This window comes from Nomascus leucogenys, chromosome 2, assembly GCF_006542625.1.
Source record: "Nomascus leucogenys isolate Asia chromosome 2, Asia_NLE_v1, whole genome shotgun sequence".
NCBI classification, from domain to species: domain Eukaryota; kingdom Metazoa; phylum Chordata; class Mammalia; order Primates; family Hylobatidae; genus Nomascus; species Nomascus leucogenys.
Genome location: NC_044382.1, coordinates 21,221,943 through 21,243,868, shown reverse-complemented (window position 1 = coordinate 21,243,868; position 21,926 = coordinate 21,221,943). Strand labels below are relative to the sequence as shown.

Genomic DNA, 21,926 nt, shown 5'->3' with positions numbered 1-21,926 from the left:
AACATAAGAATTTAAAGGGAGACATAAACATTCAGTACATTGCAAATGGAGACCCTGCTTATGCAGGGGTGGGGTTGAGAGTTTGGCTTATAAAAAATCACATCAGACTGGCTGGCAATCCCTTTGTTCTGCAACTCCAGGCATTTGGGACAACATGGGAATTGCAAATGAAATCATTCTCAGTCTACAAAGCTACAATTAGAAACTACATCTCAAACAGGACTACCAGGTCTCTCTGGGATGACGTGCCTAGCATAGCACTTGGAATTTAAATCCACTCATGCATTCACTGCCTTCAGCGTCAACACAGCAGGGTTAAACCAGTTCTTGATACTTCCAAAGAACATGTGAAGAAAATTTCAGACACCACAGGCAGCTCTCATCAAATTCTGGTGTCCCCACCCATTCATCCAACTGTTTCCTCAGCACCCATCTCCCTGGGTTATACAACCTTAGCCATGGGGAATGGGGAGCCCAGCTGCGAGTAGAGTTTGGAAAAACATTTTGAATACTTTAGATCTGCCAAATACTTGGTTAAAGAATGATATCCTTTAATTTCTTGAGCCATGTGTATTTTAAGTGCAATGTAATCCATATGTCTATGACTCATTTAAATGCAACTCAGTGAAGCATGGTTTACTAAGAGCATTGGGATACCATCTAAGCCTTTCTAAGCTGCTCTTTGATCCAGGAAATTGAATTTTGCCAACAACAAATGAAGCTCCTGACAAGAGAGGGTCAAAGAGAGCTGTCCTTTATCCTAGGTAAGATGTTAAAGTCTACTCTTGACCTGGGAGGAAGCTGGGAGGGTGGAGGTGGGGAGAGCTCCACTGCCTAAGTGGTATTCAGGGTTTTGCTTTGGGTCTGCTACTATTTCTACCAGGTCTCCTTGAAAAAGAAGCGCAGGAATAAGAGATGGCAACTAATCTGCTCGTGTGTTGCTGAAAAATCCCTTTCCTGCATGCTAATTCTGCCCTTCTTCAATTCTACCAGTATTATGCAATCCAAATTGTATAATGGACTTGAGGAAAAATGAGAACGTTAGGGAGCTAGATTACTCCATTAGCACTGAATGACTGTTAATTTTCCAGATTGTAGCTTGATTTCCAGGACAACGAAAGCCTTCTCCTTCCCTATGATATCACTGAAGGACTGATAAGAAGTTAGGGATAGGAAGAAAGATTAAAGTCGGAAGTAATGATGGATATTAAAATCAGTAAACCTCTAAATGCCCAAATTCTGCCTTGACAATTGCAGTTCCCCAGGTGGTTTGGAGGTAAATACACTCACAAAAGAAAACAAATGCCCATTCTTATCAACTAAACTTGAGCAAATGGGATCTCTCTTTAGCTAACTCAGCTGGAGCACAAATGGATGGGGTGAGACCAAAGGACGTCTCTCCCTTTCTCAAGCCATCGTAATTTGGACTTGAGGAAAGACAGTATATTGAAGAGATGAGAGTCCTAGAATGTGTTTAAGATACTAGAAGACAGAAGCATATGGCCAAAGAGCCTCTGGGCAAAGTGCCTACTAGTTGAGCCGTTCATTTGCTTTTGCAGGTGATCTTGTAAAAGAGTGATCCTGCTCACTAGCAATGCGGCCCAGTGAGCATCCAGGAATCTGGTTGAGCAATTCAGTGTGCCCTCCTTTTGGGAAAAAGCCAAGAAAGGACAGGAGATGGCACTGGGGCTCACACAGCCCTGTTCATCTCCCTGGATGCCTGTAGCTAACTAAGGAGGATTCCATTTGATTTCAGCAAACAAGTTTTTGTCAAATATGGGTTCCTGGGTTGGTGAGGCAGTCTCAGGACATGGGGAAAAGAACATGGAGAAAAAATATGGATTAATGCTCAAATCTGTGGGTTGTGTAAACAGCAGTCTATAATTTCTGCTCTGTAGTTTCCCTTCTTGCATTTTCTGTTGCCTGAACCAGCGGGTTCTGACCTAGAAGTTCATCCCCAACTTCAAGGTCCTGTGATTTGGGGCACCTTTTTCCTTTATCCCACTGCCCAATATTTCCCAGGATGTCTCCACAGGTAGAGCAAATTTCCTGAGGCAGAGACTTCTTTTGCATTTTTCTACTCACAGAGCGTCCTTTAAAGAGGTAGTGCAAGAAGAGCCTTCAGAGCCTATCCAGGGCCAAAATCTGCATTTTACAGATGAGAAAGCTGAGGCTCAGGGGAGCTGGCTGGCTTTTTGACCAATTCCACATCATCTGTCTCTGAGGTCAGTGCTATGTCCACTGTACCACACTGCCTCAATCACAAGTTTCTCCAACAGCAGCTATGCACGAATCTTTGCAAATTATGTGATTACATGTGTGTATAAATATTAAACAATGTAATATATACTTTATTAGAGCAGAGGACTGTCTTCATGACATCCAGTTGAGTTCAAAAAAGGAAACGCTGGAGCAATATGTCTGGCATAATCTCAGTTCTGCTCCTCCCTCCCCAACAAAAATAGCAGCTTCCGTGTGACAGTGTCTGTATGTGATTGTGACTATATGTGATTGTGTCTGTGAGGATTCGTGTGCATGTTCTTGTATGCATAGAAAAGACCCAGGGTTTGCTCACCAAACAGCAGTGGATTTTCCTTGTGGGAGGGAAACTTTCATTCTTTTGTTTATTTGGAATTGCTACATGTTTTACAATGAGCATGCTTTGCTTTTGCAATTTAAAAACAATGAGCAAGAAATAATCATAGCTACCGTGAGCTTGGAATACAAACAAGGCACTCTGCTAAGTCCTTCACCTGCACCATCTCATTTCATCCTCCCTGTGGCTCTATGACGTGGGACTATAATTACACCCCAGATGCACAAACTAAGGCTTAAAGAGGCTACAAGGTAGTAAGTGACAGAGCCAGGATCTGAACACAGGAATAACGGCACAAAAGCAATGCTCAGATCATCCCTAAAGGGTCACTGTTTTTCACCTGCACTCAATAGAAAAAAGCATGTGTGCTTCTCACGGATGTCATCTGTTTATCCTGAGTTGCTTCAAAGCAGGGACAGGCTGCCGGCTGCCGTGCTATTGTAGGACACCTCAGTGTGTCTGCCGCCTGAGCTGAAGCTCCCTTTGCTGTGTTCCCCCTCCTCTCCTGGCCCATGCCCCATGCCTTTCCATCCTCACCATTCTTGGCGATCTCTCCATGTGTGAATTCCATTAAAGGCTTGCTCACTGCTATTTTGGGCGATGCATTAACACGTGGGCTTTGATTTGATGGGAGAAGGCCAGACATGGCAGGATAATGAAAAAGAAATTTAAAATGTCCTCTCCCTCCCCCCAGAGTCCCAGAAGCCCTCGCTCACCGCTCCTGGGAGACCTGAGAACCCAGTGTATGGGGAAATGTACAGAGGGAGAGTGGAAACCTTCATCATCTATTAGGGCCTTTGAACGTGGCTGTTCCCTCTCCTTGGAATTGTCATCTCTCAGCTGCCCATATGGCTCACTCCGTCACCTCCTTCAGGTCTTGGCTCAAGTATCAGTTCACCTGAAAGGCCTTCCCTGACTGCCATTCAGAAACAGCAGCTCCTTTCTACCTCCACACTCCCCTGGCCCCACTCCCTATGTTCCTCTGTCTCCTGCGAAGCACCCATCACCTGACGGACAGTGCACTCACTTGTCTGCTTACCGTTTCCCACTAGAATAGAAGCTCCATAAAGACTGAACTGTTTTATTCACAGCTTTATCCCCAGTACCTGCACTGGTGCCTGAAATGTCACAGGGGCACATAGATTAAAAAAAAAAAAAAAGTATACATTGATCGAGGAGGTTAAGAACGAGAGGCTGAGAAATGGCTTGGCCCAGGGCCTAGTTTCCCCCAAATATCATGAGATTATAGAAACTTCAATACAGTGATTTGAAAAATTAGAAAATCATCTCCCCCGCTCCAAAGCTGTTTTGAATCTGGACTCGCACGCACCATGAATGAGAAGGCTTTGGGAAATAAACACACTAGGAAGTCGTGTGCAGTTGGAGTTCCGCTCACTAACACATGTTCAAAACAAAAAGCCCAATTTGGATGAAAATAGCAGGAAGTCGTCCCCCAGGGACACCTGGTGAGGTCATATTGCTTGGCTCTGCTGCTTCCATTTTTACCAACTCTGCTGCCTTCTGCCAACTCAAGGAGGCCAGGAACCACATCCAGCCCCATGCGGCTCAATGGGAAACGAGAGCTGCTCTCAGAAAAGCAGATGCTAGAACCACAGCCCCGGGCTCTCCTCTGGAGCCTCAGTGTGGGACGATAAAAATCTCAAGAGTGGCTGGCCACTCACCACGCACTCTGCAAGCACTTCCTGCACTTCACCTCATTTATCCTCACAACCATCCCAGGAGGCTGGCCTTATTACCCTCATTTTACAAACAAGGACACTGAAGTTCCAAAAGATTCAGCCATTTGCCCTGGGTCACGTTCTGTAACTCCAGACTCACACCAAGAATACACATGATCCTAGTTTCAGCTCTTTCATTTACTTGCTGGGTGGCCTCAGACAAATGCCTATCCCTCTCTGAATCAAAACTTCTGCATCCATAATTTCAGAGTTTTCTAAGATCATTCCATTCAGTGTTTTCTAAGGCATCTTCCTGCTTTAACTTCCTATGGTCTGTAGCAGATGTTTCAAAATAGGAGGGAAGGATAGAGACTTGAGTCCTGGGACTCCTGCTTGGCCAGTCCAACTCCTAAAGATTTTCCCACAACGCCAACACTATCACTTGGGCTGACCAGAGGAAGCTGAAGGGCCACAGGCTCTACTGGGGGCAGAACAGGAGAGATTAGACACAGGCAACAACAGGGAACACTTAGACTAGAGTTAATGGGAACAAAGCTGCCATGAGAAACAAAGGCAGGCCCCCGAGAGACACAGTCAAGAACAAACCCTCTAAGGGCCTTTTCTTGTAGGACCAAAGGAAGACAACACAAGGAAAAATCCAGGGCCAATAGATGCTGCACTGCCTGGGGACGCAGCTGGCCAGGTCTATTCCAGGGACACAGGAGAGAAGACTCACAGCCTAAAGTGGCTTTACTCTCAAGAGGAGAGGAACAAAAATGACTGTGATCCCCATCTTTCTGGCTTCCCGAGGCCACCATGTCCTGGAGGCAGAGGAAGGATGTGGACGAAGCCCCACCACTGCATAAGCTGTGAGTTGTATTTTAACCACACTCGGGACACCACTCATCCTCCTTTGCAAGTGCCCAAAAAGCCCAAATTTGGAATAAATTATATTCTCCCTTTCCACCCAAGCCTAAAAGCTATTCCCATCCTTTTGTATACAGGAAGGTCCTTCTTCATCCTTTTCTTGGCAGTGATGCATTTGATTACTCATTGGCTTCCAGGGGGTTCTGGAGGCTGCCAAGAGGAGACAGGCAGCTCTCCAAGCCATGCAGCCTTATCTGCGACGTCTGTGTGGCAGAACGAAAAGTGGGACCATCGGTGGGGAAATACCAAATGTTTTCAGAGTCCCTCGGCCAAGTAAGGAGAGCTCTTCATGGCTAAGTAGATGGGGAATGGCCAAAGAATGAGCCACAGACATAGCCATACATCGTGCCCATTCACCTCCTCCATTACATGAATCCAGATATGACTGCGTCTGATGGCAAATCAATGTGCAAGTGCCTCTGAGCCAGGCTACCACCCAAGATGAATGAGGTTAGGAAGAGGGAAGAGCCGGGCCCGATGAAGCCAGGAGACTGTTGACGATGCCCTGTTGACAAAATCTCAGATGCAGCTGAACCAGAACACATGGAACAATCTGAGTCTGAGGCTCCAAGCCCCAGCACACCCTGCTTTGCTAGCTCCTCTCTGCTGTTTTCCTCTAATCTCCTTGATTTCCTGCCACGCACTGGGCTGGCGCTAGTAAGGCAGCTGCCAAAGACCTCCGGTCCATCCACTCCCGTAATCTCACACATACACAGACCTCTGTGTGCCCGCAGTGAACTCCAGGGGCCCCCGAAATACTGCCTAAGGAAATTTTAGCAACACATTTAGCAGTCCAGCAATCTCACATCAAGTCAAGAGGCTGTGGAAAGGCTCTGGCTTTGCAAGATGCTGCCTGAAAGGAACCAAGGACTGACAGCTTGGGGTCACTCCATCAACTGCTTCCTTCCAGAACAGCGACACCTGCGTCCGGCGTTGACACAGAAGTTATTTGTTTCATTTTAGACAAAGGAGGAGTCCACTTACTCATTCTTCTCCAGGTCCAGGATCAGTTCTCGCCCCTCAGCCATTACCCTGAGCTCAGCTTTGAGTGGATGCTAAAAGCAACAACAAAACAATGTCAGTTCCTAAAAGCCGGCACCCTGGCTCCCAGGGTCGGGCACAGGATCTAGCACAGCGCTCCGACATTGATCCACAGGAAGTGAATGAGCAAAGGTCAACTGCATTTCCAGCCCACATGTAAAATGACCTCAATCCCAGAATGATCCAAATCCTTCCCCCATCTGCTTTCTCCTGAAAGGCGTAGGGAAGAAACTCCAGGCTGCAATGTGGTGTAAGTGTATGTATGTGGTGCGGTGAAGGGAAACACTGGAAAACACGATCTCCAGCAGTAAATGTCCTGCAGAGTCAGATCTGGATTCAAGCACCGGCTCTGACACCTGCAGCTGTGTGAAGTCGGACACGTTGCTGAGCCTCCCCACATCTCAGTTTCTTCATGTATGATACAGGGATAGTAATAGTCAATTTGATGGGCATCTTGTAAGGATTGAGTGAGATAATTAGCATAAATAATGTATCACAGTGCCTGGCACACGGCAAGCCATGATACATGTTGCCTATTATCTTGTAAAATACTAGGGGATCCTCTTCGTAGTGGGTTCTTATCTCATTTTGGCTCTCCATTTAGAAAACCCCAATCATCTCAGAGGAAGCAACTAAGAGATCCTCAAATTAAGGCTTTATAGGCCAAAAAGTAGATACATTTTACACATAAGCAGTTTGGTAGTGGCCACAGGTGCTATATATCCAGAACGGATCACTTAACATATACCAGTGGTTGATAAGCACAAAAACTATGTTCAGCATCGCTAATAAACCACCTCCCCACCTCCAGAAAAAAAAATTAAAAATAATAAGTTACCTTGAAAAAAATCAAAGTGCCAGAGGTTATCTAAAACTCTAAATCACAATGCACAATGCCCAATGTAAACTGGGCACTCGCAATCCCTACCACTGAGAATTTAAACTGACGGCAACTCTCTGAAAGATAACATGACAGTATGCACCGAGAGTTTAAAAATGTTTAGACTCGGCTGGGCACAGTGGCTCATGCCTGTAATCCCAGCACTTTGGGAGGCCGAGGCAGGCAAATCAGGAGTTCAAGACCAGCCTGGCCAACATGGTGAAACCCCTTCTCTACCAAAAATACAAAAATTAGCCAGGCATTGTGATGGGTACCTGTGACCCTAGCTACTCAGGAGGCTGAGGCAGGAGAATTGCTTGAACCTGGGAGGCAAAGGTTGCAGTGAGCTGAGATCACGCCACTGCACTCCAGCCTGGGTGACAGAGCGAGACACTTTCTCAAAAGAAAAAAAAAAATGTTTAGACTCAGGAATGTGAGGCTGTTTGAAAGGAATAAATGGAGGCACAGGCAAAGGTTTGTATATAAGGACATTTATTACTTATAATAATGAATAATGGGCCAGGCGCAGTGGCTCACACCTGTAATCCCGGCACTTTGGGAGGACGAGACGAGTGGACCACTTGAGGTCAGGAGTTCGAAACCAGCCTGACCAACATGGTGAAACCCCGTCTCTACTAAAAATACAAAAATTAGCTGGGCGTGGTGGTGCACACCTATAGTTCTAGCTATTCAGGAGGCTGAGGCAGGAGAATCGCTCGAACCTGGGAGGCGGAGGTTGCAGTGAGCCGAGATCATGCCACTGCACTCCAGCCTGAGCGATAGAGTGACACTCGGTCTCAAAAAAAAAAAAAAAAAAAGTAATGAATAATGAAATGTAACTTAACTGTCCTAAATATAACCTGTTAGAGAATGGTTAAATAAATGATGATCCATTCATATGAAAGAACACTGAATGATCATTAAAAGCAGCAACTTTAAGTAGTTGGTAAGTTACTGACAAAATGTACACAATAATCATTAGTCAGAAAGCTCAAAATACAACACTGAATATTTTATTTAAATACACTTTGCAAAGGGAAAAATGTAGAGAGAAATAAGCCTAAAGGTTACCATAGCTAATGGGATCATGAGTTAATTCTGTTTTCTTTTGCACATCTTTCCACATGTTTATAATTGCTTTCATAGTTTAAGAAAGGAACTTTTTATTAATCTCTTTTTACTTTATTATTGTGGAGAATTTCTAAGAAATTTAAAAACCAAGTCATAAAAAATCTCCATGCTTCAACAATTCAACTTAAGGCTACTGAACTTTTTTCGAAGAAATAAATTATTTATTTAAAAAAGGATATTTACATATTTAAAACAGAACAGATTCTTTGGAATGTTTTAAAAATAAGCTCTCTATTTTGGGACTAAGGAACTGACAACTTTTTTTGAGACAGGGTCTTGCTTTGTTGTGCAGGCTGGAGCACAGTGGCACAATCACGGCTCACTGCAGCCTCAACCTCCCAGGCTCAAGCATACTGAGTAGCTGGGACCACAGGTGCGTGCCACCACACTGGGCTAATATTTTTAATTTTTTTGTAGATACTGGGGTATTACCATGTTTCCAAGGCTGATCTTGAACTCCTGGGCTCATGTGATCCTCCCAACTCAGCCTCCCAAAGTATTGGTATTACAAGTGTGAGCCACCTCATCCAGCAGATAAATTCTTGAAGTCCCTTTCAATCCACAAAATCATTGCTAGAGTAGAGCTCCTAGCCCTTCTAAGGTTGACCTCAAAGCTTAGTTCTTGCATGTCTGAGAAAGTAGGTCACCTGTTCTGCCGCCTCTGGTTAGAAGCCTACCTCGTCTAAGCACATTCCCCTTCCTCGCTGCAAACCCCACTCTGCATTAGGATTTGGGCATTTCTGAGACTTTGAGGTCACCAAGGGCTCTGATGAGATCTCAACATTCCGATCAAGGGCTCTTGGGCAACCCTGGCCATTGCCTAATTAATCATATTACTTCATCTCAAGAAGGAACATTTCAAACCCACCGGAGTAGGAAGCTGGGGAGATGATTGACCAATAACTTTCACTAAGAGATTCACTTCTCTGTTTGTCATGCCCTGATTCAGCTCTGCCAACAGCTATTCTGGTTGCAGATCCTTTGCCACTTTATGGAGTTTTTGAGGCAGTGCCCTGCCCAATCACACTGAGCATCAGGGACCCCAGCCCCAAGTGGGCATTTAAGAAAGACCATACAGACCGGGCACGGTGGCTCACGCCTGTAATCTCAACACTTTGGGAGGCCGAGGTGGGCGGATCACTGGAGATCGGGAGTTCAAGACCAGCCTGACCAACATGGAGAAACCCCATCTCTACTAAAAATACAAAATTAGCCAGGCATGGTGGCGCATGCCTGTAATCCCAGCTACTTGGCAGGCTGAGGCAGAAGAATCGCTTGAACCCAGGAGGCAGAGGATGAGCTAAGCCCAGATCATGCCATTGCACTCCAGCCTAGGTAACAAGAGCGAAACTCCGTCTAAACAAAAAAAAAAAAAATAAGAAGGAAAGAAAGAAAGACGACACAGCAACAGAGCTACAGCAATTCCCTCATCCAAGAGGTAGGTAACCATGTGACTGTCCCCACAGAGAATGAATACTGCCCCAGATCAAAGCACTATCTTCCCCTCCCCAAAAGAGACACAAGCTGCAGCAAGAATAGTAATCTTTTTTTTTTTTTTTTGACAGAGTCTTGCTCTGTTACCCAGGCTGGAGTGCAGTGGCCCAATCTTGGCTCACTGCAAACTCCGCCTCCCGGGTTCAAGCCATTCTCATGCTCAGCCTCCCAAGTAGCTGGGATTACAGGTGTACACCACCACGCCTGGCTAATCTTTGTAATTTTAGTAGATGGGGTTTCTCCATGCTGGCCAGGCTGGTCTCGAACTCCTGACCTCAGGTGATCCACCCATCTCGGCCTCTCAAAGTGCTGGGATTACAGAGCGTGAGCCACCATGCCCCGCCAGGAGTAGTAATCTTTATTTTTATGTGGGTGATCCAAAAATAATTCTCTCTATTCTGGAAGGTGCTCAGGCACTGATATTTAAAAAAGGATGTTCCCTTTTTCTATGGGGCATTTCAAGCAAAACAATGAAACTGCATTTTAAGGATCTATGAAGCTTTTCTGTCCAGCTCTACTAATGAGCTTTTCTGATGAAACTCCACTCTGTATTAAGAAGAGGCACCATCAGCTCTCCTCTCCTAGGAAGTACAGTAAACTGACCCACTGTTTATACCTCTCCTAGGGATGGGTTAAGAATTTTTTCTCCTTCAGTCTAGATTAAATAGATCTTTAGCTCCATAGGGGGTATTGGAAATCTGTCCTATATTTGCATTCCCCTTAAGATCTAGTATAATATTTAGTATACAGTATAAGTGTTCAGCTAATGTTTAATGAATGTGAGCTTTAAGTCAGTGATGAGAAAAAGAGAAGAAAAAAATGTTTAATGAGTGAATTAATTATATAAATGAGAATGAGAGGCCTAAGTGAAATCCAGCCTCTAGTCTCTCTCTCTTCGACATTCATTCATTTGTTCATTCAACAAATAGTTACGGTGCCAGGCACTATGCTGACTATTCCTACAGAATACAATGACCCATATGCTGGGCAGACAATGATTGGGAACAAAGACAGGATCTGGTCCTCTGCTTTGTTCTCAGGCCCTTCCTGAGGATGCCCAGCATCCACATCTGGAGAGAACAAAGAAACCTCTATAAAAAGTAGCAGGTCCATTCCTCAGGCAGTATGAATAGGTTGCAATACCCAAGATCTTAATTGTTAAAAGTAATCTGCTCTAGAATGACCATCCATTAATTTGTCAAGACTTTTCCTGAAGCTATTTTCAGCCTCTCCTACTTTTTGATGAAATGAATTCCATGCGTTTACTGCCTTTAGGACAAAATGTTACTTGCTTTTATTTGTCCTGTTTTTTTTTTTTTTTGAGACAAGGTCTTGCATTGTCACTCAGACTGGAAGACAGTGATGCGACCATATCTTACTATAACCTCAAACTCCTGGGCTCAGACGATCGTCCCACCTCAGCCTCCAGAGTAGCTGCGACTACAGACACACACCCCTAGGCCTAGCTAATTTTCTTTCTTTTTTTTTTTTTTGTAGAGGTAGGATCTCAGTATGTTGCCCCAGGCTGGTCTTAAATTCCTGGCCTCAAATGATCCTCATGCCTCAGCCTCCCAAAGTGCTGGGATTACAGGCTTGAGCCATCGCACTTGGTCTGTCCTAAAATTTACACTGTTAGGTTCCCTTGGTAAATCCAAGTTGGAGCCTTTTTGGACATGTCTGTATTATCCTGGCCAGAGTTTCAAGGATCCTGGACATTACTCCTTTCCATTTATCTTTCCAGATTCAACAGCCACAATGTCTGAAGTCCTTCCTGACACATCTCTTTCCTGCTATAATCTTTCTCCTATATTTTGCCCAATAAATCACAAATCGTTTTAACCCAAAGAGATCTTAGAAAACAACTCCCCCCCGCCCCCAGCTTTCTTTTCTCCTTATTCTCTCTAAGCACTTTTTTATAAATGAGGAAAATCTACCACTTCAGCAAGTGGCAGGTCACATAGCTGGTTACTGGCACACAACTTGCTCTTTCACGTCTCACTTGGGCTGGAAAAAGCAAATCACAGTGGGGCACAGTGGCTGACGCCTGGAATCCCAACACTTGGGGAGGCCGAAGTGGGTGGATCACTTGAGGTCAGGAGTTCGAGACCACCCTGGACAACATGGTGAAACCCCGTCTCTACTAAAAATACAAAATTAGCCTGGCTTCGCAGCGCACACATGTAATCTCAGCTACTCCAGAGGCTGAGGCATGAGAATCGCTTGAAACTGCAAGGCGGAGCTTACAGTGAGCCAAGATCATGCCACTGCACTCCAGCCTGTGCGACAGTGAGACTCTGTTAAAACAAACAAACAAACAAACAAACAAACAAAATAAAAAACAAAAACCAGAACCACAAAGAATATCCTAAATGCTCAGGTCCTCTCTGCAGGAACAGGACAGTGTTTCTTGTTTTCTCCCCAATCTCTTTGATAAAGCCTATGCATTTTCCTGGTGTTCTGGCCAGGGGAGCCTACTAGATTTTAAGATACATTCCCCAGTACTAGGTCTCTACGCTGCCTCTTATTAAAATAGTTTACATTATTATCCTTTTTCTCTCCAAGTACATTATTCCTTCAAGAAAATGAAGTATGTATTATGCAGAGCAAAAATAACAATGACAATATTTAATGAATTCCAATCAAGACTAAGTGATTTCTGTGACACCAACACATTTGCACTTAGCTTGTGTCAGCATTAATATGAATTTTCATTTCCTCAACTAATAGCATTTGGAAGTGTTCTAGAAGTTTGCCATACAAGGAAGGAAAGTCCCGTCTGTGAAATCCAAAATGGGCACCCAGAGGATAGAGTAGGCTGGAAACAGAACTAATGGTGACGACTGGGATTCTAAGAAAGTTGAGTAGGTAGCCCAAACCTCAGTTGTCAACTCCTGCCAATGTAAATGAGGTCTTTTGAGTCTTACCTTTTCTCTCACGGGGCTTTCTGAAGTCTTCCACTGAGGTATGATTAGTTCATGCTGCAGCTTGGGGCTGCCTTCCCCACTTCCTCCTGCCAATACAAGATGCAAAACCATTGGAATCCCAGACCTCTATACCCCAGCTAAGCCACACTTGCACTTTCTGTGAGCTGCCCCTGCACTGGGTCATTAGAAGACTTGCTGGATTTCAGGCTCTTGGCACTTCCTAGGAACTAGGCACTCTAGGTGTCGATGATATTGTGGTAAATAGGACATATAAGGTCTCTGTACTTGTAAAGGTGGGAGACAGACGATGAACAAATGTTCTCACATGCTACTAAGTACCCTGAAGAAAATAAGTTGGGGTCATGGAATAAAGAGACATCTAGCAGGAGGTGCCCATTTGAAACAGGATGATCAGCATAGATGGCATTTGAGTCCTGAGAAGCCAGAAGGCAGCCATGCAAAAACTTGGGGGAAGAGTGCCCCAGGTAGAGGAAACAGCAAGTGCAATGGCCCTGCCTGAGCAGAAGTGAACTTGGCCTGTTGAAGGAACAAGCATAAGGTAGGGGTAGCTAGTAAATGAAAGAGGAAGTTGGTATGAGATGTGGTCAGCAAGACAGCCATGGGTCTGATAATGCAGAGACCATGGAGAGTGTCTGGATTTTCTTATAAATAGACTTGGAAGGCACTGGGTGTTTTAAATACAGAGCAATATGATCTGTGTTAAGTTTAAAAAAGATCACTCTGCCTGCGTGGTGGAGAATGGGGGTGGGGTGAGGCAGAGCGGGCGAGAGTGAGAGCAGAAGCAGGAAGGCCAGGCTAGAGATATGTCGGAGCCCTGGTGAGAGATGATGGTGGCTCAGATTAGAATGACATCAGTGGAGAGGAATGAAGCGGTGGGATTCTGGGCATATTCTGGAGGTCAAGCCCATGAATATTGCTCCCATGGAGCTTTAGTTTTCTTGCCTGTAAAATGAAGACAGTGATGCCACCTGCCCATCTCACAGCTTTATTGTGAAGAGTCAATATGAAATTGCCTCCTATTTCGCAGAGCATCAAGTTACATTAATTGGAGCTTCCTAATGGCAAGTTTGCATTTGTATTCCACTTTCTACTTCCCAAATCACTCACCCAAACCAGTTCTCCTTCAGGCTCAGGGCAACCCTGGGAAGTAGGAAGTAGGAGTCCTGTTTTCTTTCGAGACTCCGTCTCGCTTTGTCGCCCAGGCTGGAGTGCAGTGGCGCAATCTCAGCTCACTGCAAGCTCCGCCTCCCAGGTTCACGCCATTCTCCTGCCTCAGCCTCCCGAGTAGCTGGGACTACAGGCACCCGCCACCACACCCGGCTAATTTTTTTGTATTTTTAGTAGAGACGGGGAGGAGTCCTGTTTTGCAAGAAAGAGAATTTAAACTATAGGAGAGATTTGTTCAGGGTGCTGGAGAACTCAAATACTGGCTGTAGACCATCTTAACAAAATGGTAATTTCCCGACACCTAAACGGACTGGTCTCCGTAGTGCTCCTGGGAATGGGGCCAAGGACCCCAAAATCTATTCTGTCTAAACTAACTACATCAATCATACAGAATATGAGTGATAAAAAGATGGCCGGTCGGGCGCGGTGGCTCACGCCTGTAATCCCAGCACTTTGGGAGGCCGAGGCGGGCGGATCACGAGGTCAGGAGATCGAGACCATCCTGGTTAACACGGTGAAACCCCGTCTCTACTAAAAATACAAAAAATTAGCCGGGCGCAGTGGCAGGCGCCTGTAGTCCCAGCTACTCGGGGGGCTGAGGCAGGAGAATGACGTGAACCCAGAAGGCGGAGCTTGCAGTGAGCCGAGATTGCGCCACTGCACTCCAGGCTGGGCGAAAGAGCGAGACCCCGTCTCAAAAAAAAAAAAAAAAAAAAAAAAAAAAGATGGCCATAGTTGTTCTGTTAGAGTGGTGACTATGAGTAATTATTAACATTCCCTTCAGAATACCGATATAATGCACTTGCAGTCAACATAGATTTTAAAAATAATCTTATTGGACCAACACCAATTCATCAGACAGGCAAATATTAGAAACAATGCATTCATATATTTATCAAATATTTTCTGAGTACTTAACTATGTGCCAAGTGCTATGCTGTGAATAGGTGCTTAATATTCATGGAGGAACAAGACAAGCATACAGCAGGACAGGAACGGTGGCTCACAACCTGTAATCTCAGCACTTTGGAGGTCCGAGGTGGGGGGATCACCTGAAGTCAGGAGTCCGAGACTAGCCTGGCCAACAAGGTGAAACCTGTCTCTATTAAAAATATGAAAATTAGCTGGGTGTGGTGGCGCATGCCTGTAATCCCAGCTACTCAGGAGGCTGAGGCACGAGAATCCCTTGAATCTGGGAGGCCAAGATTGCGCCATTGCACTCCAGCCTGAGTGACAGGGCAAGACTCCATCTCAGAAAAAAAAAAAAAAGACAAGCATCGCTCTTGCCCTGGTGGCTCTGATAAGTCTAGATAATTTTAAACAAAAAGGAATTCTATAATATTTAATGGAACATTTAATGAAATTAAATGATATCTATGATTGTAAAAAAAATAGTGAAAGCAATCTAAAGTCTCACCAGAAGAGGAACACAGTACATGTTAAGAAAAGGTCTCCAAAACTTAGAAATAAGGCAAAGAGCAAGCAAGATGTCTTCTCAATGTCATATCAGAGCACTGTTTAACAGACCACCCATGGATTATTGCATTATCTAGGGGAATGTACCATTGACTTTTTATTTACCATTGATTAAAGGCTATACTCTGTGAAGTTATATAAGTTATATAATCTATATATAGATAGATAGATATATCTACAGATTTCTGTCTGACAGAGATGTAAGTGATTTCAGCATAGTAGAAAGATAACCTGGCCAGGCACAATGGCTCACGCCTGTAATCCTAGCATTTTAGGAGGCCGAGGCGGGCGGATCACCTGAGGTCAGGAATTTGAGACTAGCCTGGCCAACATGGTGAAACCCCGTCTCTACTAAAAATACAAAAACTAGCCGGGTGTGGTGGCACATGCCAATAAGCCCAGCTACTCAGGAGGCTGAGGCAGGAGAATCACTTGAACCCAGGAGGCAAAGATTGCAGTGAGCCCAGATCGTGCCACTGCATGCCAGCCTGGGCAACAGATAGAGACTCTGAAAAAAAAAAAAAGAAAGAAAAGAAGGAAGGAAGGAAATTAAAAAAGAAAGATAACCAAGAATTATGGTTTTGCTTCATGGGGCATCCACCATTTCTGTCTCTGTCCTGGGCCACATGATTTCAACATTCTTTCTCCGATGCTTGTATCACCCCTTTCTAATGCTCCCTGAATCAGCTTTACTCTCCTGTTTGCTACCTCATTAATGAGTTGAATAAATCTTGGCCACATTTGTATGAGTCGTGCTTTTAACTTTTGAAAACTTTGTATAGAGTCATTAAAATCATGTTTTACAGAGAATTTAATGATGTGGAAAATGCTCATGGTGTGAAGTGAAAAATGCAAGACACAAAACTGTACTTATGGGTATGGTTCCAATTTTATCAATATATATCCATAGGAACACACAAAGAATGGGGAGGGAAAAAAAAACAAAATATCAATAGCAACTGTGGATTTGGGGGTTGCAGATCATTTTCTTTTTCACTTTTCGTTATTTCCCAGATATTCTACAGCAAGTGGTCTCCAAGGACTCAAAACTCAGAGAAGGCGCCTGTGCTAGGAGCAGTAACTTGCTTTCCTTGCCTTTCTTCATGCTTTTCTCCTGCACTAAGCACTGACACAGGCCTGGTGCTACCCTAGAACCTCCTGTGCCTCAGTTTCCCCTTCGGTACAATAGCTTAAAGGGCAGTTCCTTTGAGCCCTTTGGGAGGACCGCCCGACCTCGGCCCCTGGAAGTTCCGAACTGTCGGAAGAGCTCTCAGCCTCTGGGTTTGAGGCGGCCCGGGGGTCCAGCCAGCCCACCCTCGCTCCGCCGGTGCTCGCTTTATTTGAAAACGCTGACTGTTGGTCCCCCAGGCAGCAGTCTGGAGTCAGCCCAGCCCGTCTCCAGCGGTGGAGCCAGGGCTAAGCCTTCTCCGGTTGTAATGACAGAACCCGGGCACCGCCCCCCGGGACCATTCCTTCCGCGAAATCTGCGTAGAGCCCCCGAGGGATGGAGCCGGGGAGGGGGTTGGTGTCTGGGAAACTAATCGTGAGAAACACGGACATCACCCGGCATTTTAGCTGGAAACATCGAGTCAGACCCCTTCGCTTCACAGAAGGGGAAACTGAGGACCAAAGAAGGCGGCCGTCGGGTTGGCGTGGAAAGAGAGCCCTGGTTTCCAGTGCCACCGCGGACCTCAACCCGTGGGGTGGCCATGGGCAAGTCCTTTCCCTTTTGTGGGCCTCGGTTTCCCCATCTGTGAAATGGGTGCGTTTGACTTGGCCTTCGGTAGGGCTCCTGCCAGCTCGGGGATCCGAAGTGTACGGCTGGAGATACCCAGCGAGCCATCCCCCAGCAAGGCTACCACAGTCTCCCGCGGGCATTTTATGTCCTACCCCACCAGTGTGGCAGGCACCGAGCCTGGTCCCAGGAAGCCGCTCCCAGGCCACACGGGCAGGGCGCTCGGGATGCTCGGCGTTGGCGAGTGCAGCGGGCGGTAGAGAGAAAGACAGAGAGGCGGAGCGGACACGAGGGACCGTGAGAAAACGGAGGAGGATAAGCCCCGAGAACGGCGGAAAGAGAAGCCAAAAGCAGAAAAACAGAGGAAGGAGAAGGCGAGAGGGGAAGGCAAGCCAGTGAGCCGGCCGGCTGTTTTCTGGCTGCGCCGGGTTTCCCGACCTCCGCCACCTCCCAGGGCGCACAACGTGGGAACAAAGCCCGGGCTCCCAGGCTGGGGGCGGCGGGGGCGCAGGCCCCGCGGAGTTGCAGGAGGCGCAGGGGTCGCGGTCCCAGCGCTCCGGACCCGCAGGGCTACTCCCAGGTCTCCGGGCCACCCAGTCTCCATCCCCCCGCTCCTGGCCACTTACTTGTCCATCCAGGCTCCCGCGCCGCCCGCGGCCGGAGGAGCTGCAGGGCAAGCGCCAGCAAGCAGAGCCGGGCGGCGCCTGCGCCCCCTGGCATGGTGGCAGCGGCCCTTAGCGCTCGGCGCTCACACGCCCTCAGCCATGCCTGCCCCCTGCCCGGCGGTGGAGGCGCGTCTGGAACCCCCCGGCTCGCCCCGCGCCTCCCCACCCGGCTCCCAGCCCTCGGCCGATACGCTCCGCCCCCAGCCCCGCGGGGCTCCGCCAGGGGATGGAGGAGGGGAGGCTCCAGCCCGGAGGGGGCTGGAGGGAGGGGCCGGGGAGGAGCTGGCGAGACTCGGGGGAGCGGGGCTGGCTCAGGTGAGGGAGACCGCGGGGAAGGGAGAATCCGAGCCCCCAAGGAGGAGGGATTCGTGGTGGACGCGGCCTGTAGAGGGTCGGGGACTCGGGCTTCCAGGAGTTAAACTGGACCCCTCTCCGCACAGCGGCCGGTTTACTGTCCCGCACTGTGCCAGACGCCTTGGGTGACACTCAGAGGTGACTCACCCAGCGCCGTCCCCCCAGGGGCCTCCACTCTCGGAGACAGGCTCAGAAAGAGTTAACCCAACAGCCAGGCACAAACAACTAAGTGCTATATGGACTTCTTTTTTTTTTTTTTTTAAGCAGGACACAAATCCAGAAGACATTCCTTCTGCCTGGGAGGAGGGAGTGGTGAAGACCAGAGGAATCCCAGAGGAGAAGACATCTGAGATCGGGAGAAGGAGAAATGGAACATCAGGCGGAGGAAACAGCCCAGACAATCGCGCTGGGACCTGAAAACCCTTGGGCTGCATGGGGGGAGAAAACTAGAATTGGGGATGGTTAGGGTTTTGGAGGGAAACACAGGGAGATGTGACCAAAAATAATAATAACTACTGTTACTTATTGAGGACTTTCTATGTACTAGAATAAGAAAATCGTGATAGCTAAGACTGATAAAACGCTAAGTGTCAAACGCTGTCTTCAGCACTTTACACATATTCACTTATTTAATTAATCGAAGAAAATAACTTTTATTAGCCAGGGACTCTGCATACATTATCCCTTTTCATTAGCCCAATAATCCCATGGGGTAGGTACTAGTACTATCCCTGTTTTAGAAATGAGGAAATCAAACCTGAGAGGCTAAACCACTTGCCCAAGATTACACAGCTGATGTCAGTGCTGAGATTCAAACCCACATCCGTGTAACTCCAGAGCCTGATGCAACACACCTTATTTTCCAGGTGGAGAAACTGATAATGAGAGAGAAATGACTTGCCTAAGATCCCTCAGCAAGTTTTAGCAAAGCCTCGTTGTAGAAACCCAGCCTCAAACCTCGTCCATCTGTTCCTTTTTCTGAGCCTGTTTAGTCAAACCCAGGTTGACTAGAGAAGTGCTATGTGTTGGAGAGGGCAAGGCACTCCTGAAGATGATGGGTAGGTAGGTCTATCAAACCCTACTCATGGGCACCCATGAGGGAAATCAAATAAGTGGTTCTGGCCATTAATGTCGTTTGGGACTCCATTAGTCTCCTCCAGCTGCCGTAAAATTCGTATCTTTCTGTGAACCCAAAATATCTGGGATAGGTCTCAGTCAATTTAGAAGGTTAATTTTGCCAAGGTTAAGAACGTGCTCATGACACAGCCTCAGGAGGTCCCAACATGTGTCCAGGGTGGTCGGGATACAGTCTCCTTTTATATATTTTGGGGAGACATGAGACATCAATCAATATGTGTACAATGTACATTGCTTCCAGTCCGGTAAGGCAAGACAACTCCAAGCTGCAGAAGGGGTGGTGCTTCCAGGTTATAAGTAAAATAAGAAACAGAAGAGGTTACATTCTTTTGAGTCCTTGACCTTCCACCGAATACACAATTTAGTCTAGCTCAGTGAATCTGCATTTTTACATAAACAATAGGGCAGAAGAAGCAATCAGATATGCATTTGTTTCCGGTGAGCCTCAGAGGGATGACTTTAAATTCTGTCCGTCCTTTGTCCACAAGGAATTTCCTTGTGTGAAAATTGTGAGGAAGGTATGTAGCTGTTTACCTTTGTAGCTATCTTATTTAAGAATAAGATGGTGGCCTGGCACTGTGGCTTATGCCTGTAATCCCAGCACTTTGGGAGGCCAAGGCGGGCAGATCACCTGAGGTCAGGAATTCGAGACCAGTCTGACCAATGTGGCGAAACCCTGTCTCTACTAAAAATACAAAAAAATTAGCCAGGCGTAGTGGCACACCTGTAATCCCAGCTACTCAGGAAGCTGAGGCAGGAGATCGCTTAAACCTCGGAAGTGGAGGTTGCAGTGAGCCAAGATCACGCCACTGCACTCCAGCCTGGGCGACAGAGTGAGACTCCATTTCAAAAAAAAAGAAAAGAATAAAATGGGAGACAGGTTTGCCTGACATTGTTCCCAGCTTGACTTTTCCCTTGGCTTAGTGATTTGGGGGTCCTAAGATTTATTTTCCTTTCACACTTCTCACATGCAGAATATATCCACCCCATCCCAGCAGCCCAAACGTCTTCACTCATTCCAGCATTAATTCCAAGTCTGAAGTGTCATCTAAATTTCATCTGTATTAGATATGGGTGAGACTTGAAGTTTGATTCATCCTGAGGCAAAATTCCTCTCAGCTTCCAAATACAATGTGGTGGGACAGGCATAGGATAGACGTGCTGATTCCAAAAGAGAGATACTGAAAAGAACAAGGTGACAGGTCCCCAAAATTGCAAAACCTAGCAAGGCAAATTCCATCAGATCTTAATGCTTTACAACAATCTTCTTTGGCTGGATGTTCTGCCCTGTAGGCCCACTGGGTCAGCAGTGTCACCCCCACAGCACCAGGCAGTGGCCAGCACCATAGCTCTTTGTCACAGTCCCCCACCCCAAGGCACTGGGCAGGAGCAGCCTGGCCTGTTTAAGAGAAGGAGACTCCACCCTTTCACTCCCTGCCTCCCCAACAGCCCGCTGTGGTGGGAGTGGCAACCCTGATCTGTGAATCATTTTTCTTAAAGAATGAAGCGAGCTGTATTGTCCTGTCCGGTAGAACAAAATTCTAAAAGCCTTCCTTTGTTTCATCCTGTCTTTATTCCTTTTGGTCTAAACTGGCAATGTCTTTGCTGGTAAAACCCATCTCTATTTCTGGCTTCTAAAGAGATGGCTGACTAGCTCCATGGGTTATTGTCCAGCCACACCCTTCGTGTCCTCTCCAGAAAATCCTTTTTCATTTTTTGCAATATGAATAGGCCGATAATTTTCCAAATCTTCAAGTTCTGTTTCCTTTTTGCTCAGCAATTCCTTCCATTTATCTCCGTCCACTCACATTTTACATAAGTACCGAGGAGAAGCCAGGCCTCATCTTCAACACTCTGGAAATCTCTGCAGCTAAATATTTAAGTTCATCACTTGCAATTTCTACTTTCCACAAAACACTAGAACACAATTGGTGGTGGAGAAAACACAAACTCAAAGTGCTTTTTCCTCTTCTCTCACTCAACACGACAATCATAAACAGAGAAGACCTCTGTAATCAAAGATGTGGGGGCTTTCCCCACACACCAAGCAGCAATCAATTTGGACACTATAGACAGCATCAGATCCCACAGGTTGAGGGCTCAGTTTCCAAGACTGGGCCCCCTTCAGACACCAGACTTGTGTTCTTCCAGAACTTCTGACCGACTGGCTTCCAGTTGGGGTTCCCAGGACACCTCTTTGGGTTCAATTAGTTTACCAGAGCAGCTCACAGAACTCAGGGAAGCGCTTGTTTACGTAAACCCAGCAAGGCCTGTGTCTTTAGATTCTTCTTGACCTCTCTGTGCAATATTCCTTCCTCAAGAGTATAGGGCAGCTCGCTTCAGCACTACATCTATTAAATTGGAAAGATACAGAGATTACCCTGGCTCCTGTGGAAGGATGACATGAAAATTCATGACGCATTCTGTACTTGAAAAATAAAAAATAAAGAGTATAGGGCGGGATCATCTCTGCAATGAGGGTCTATGACCCACAATTAGATTATAGTCCTGCTGTAGGCAGGTGAAAGAAGGGCAGAAGAAGGTCAGATTCTGTTTCCCGACACCTGTTTCTGAGGCCTAAAGTGCCCCAACGTCATAACAAAAGACTATAACAAGGGCTATGGGAGATATGAGCCAGGAACCATGGATGAAAACCAATATACATATATATCATAATATCACAGCAATTCACCTGAACC

The 21,926-nt window shown here is 46.4% G+C and overlaps 1 protein-coding gene and 1 non-coding gene across 2 annotated transcripts in view; one reads left to right on the top strand and one right to left on the bottom strand.

Moving 5' to 3' along the window:
* The window catches only part of ADAM19 (ADAM metallopeptidase domain 19), a 98,335-nt gene extending 80,423 nt beyond the window's left edge, over positions 1-17,912 (bottom strand). The window contains exons 1-3 of the mRNA XM_030825914.1: positions 17,698-17,912; positions 12,673-12,758; positions 6,187-6,257 (exon numbers count right to left, since the gene is read on the bottom strand). Of these exons, the coding sequence (XP_030681774.1) occupies positions 6,187-6,257; positions 12,673-12,758; positions 17,698-17,791 (251 nt within the window). The 5' untranslated portion in view covers positions 17,792-17,912. The remainder of the gene's footprint in view (positions 1-6,186; positions 6,258-12,672; positions 12,759-17,697) is intronic.
* Positions 17,913-21,556: 3,644 nt separating this feature from the next.
* On the top strand, positions 21,557-21,660 carry LOC115831845. Its single transcript, XR_004027337.1, has one exon. It is a non-coding gene; the product is annotated as a U6 spliceosomal RNA (small nuclear RNA).
* The last annotated feature ends 266 nt before the right edge of the window (positions 21,661-21,926 follow it).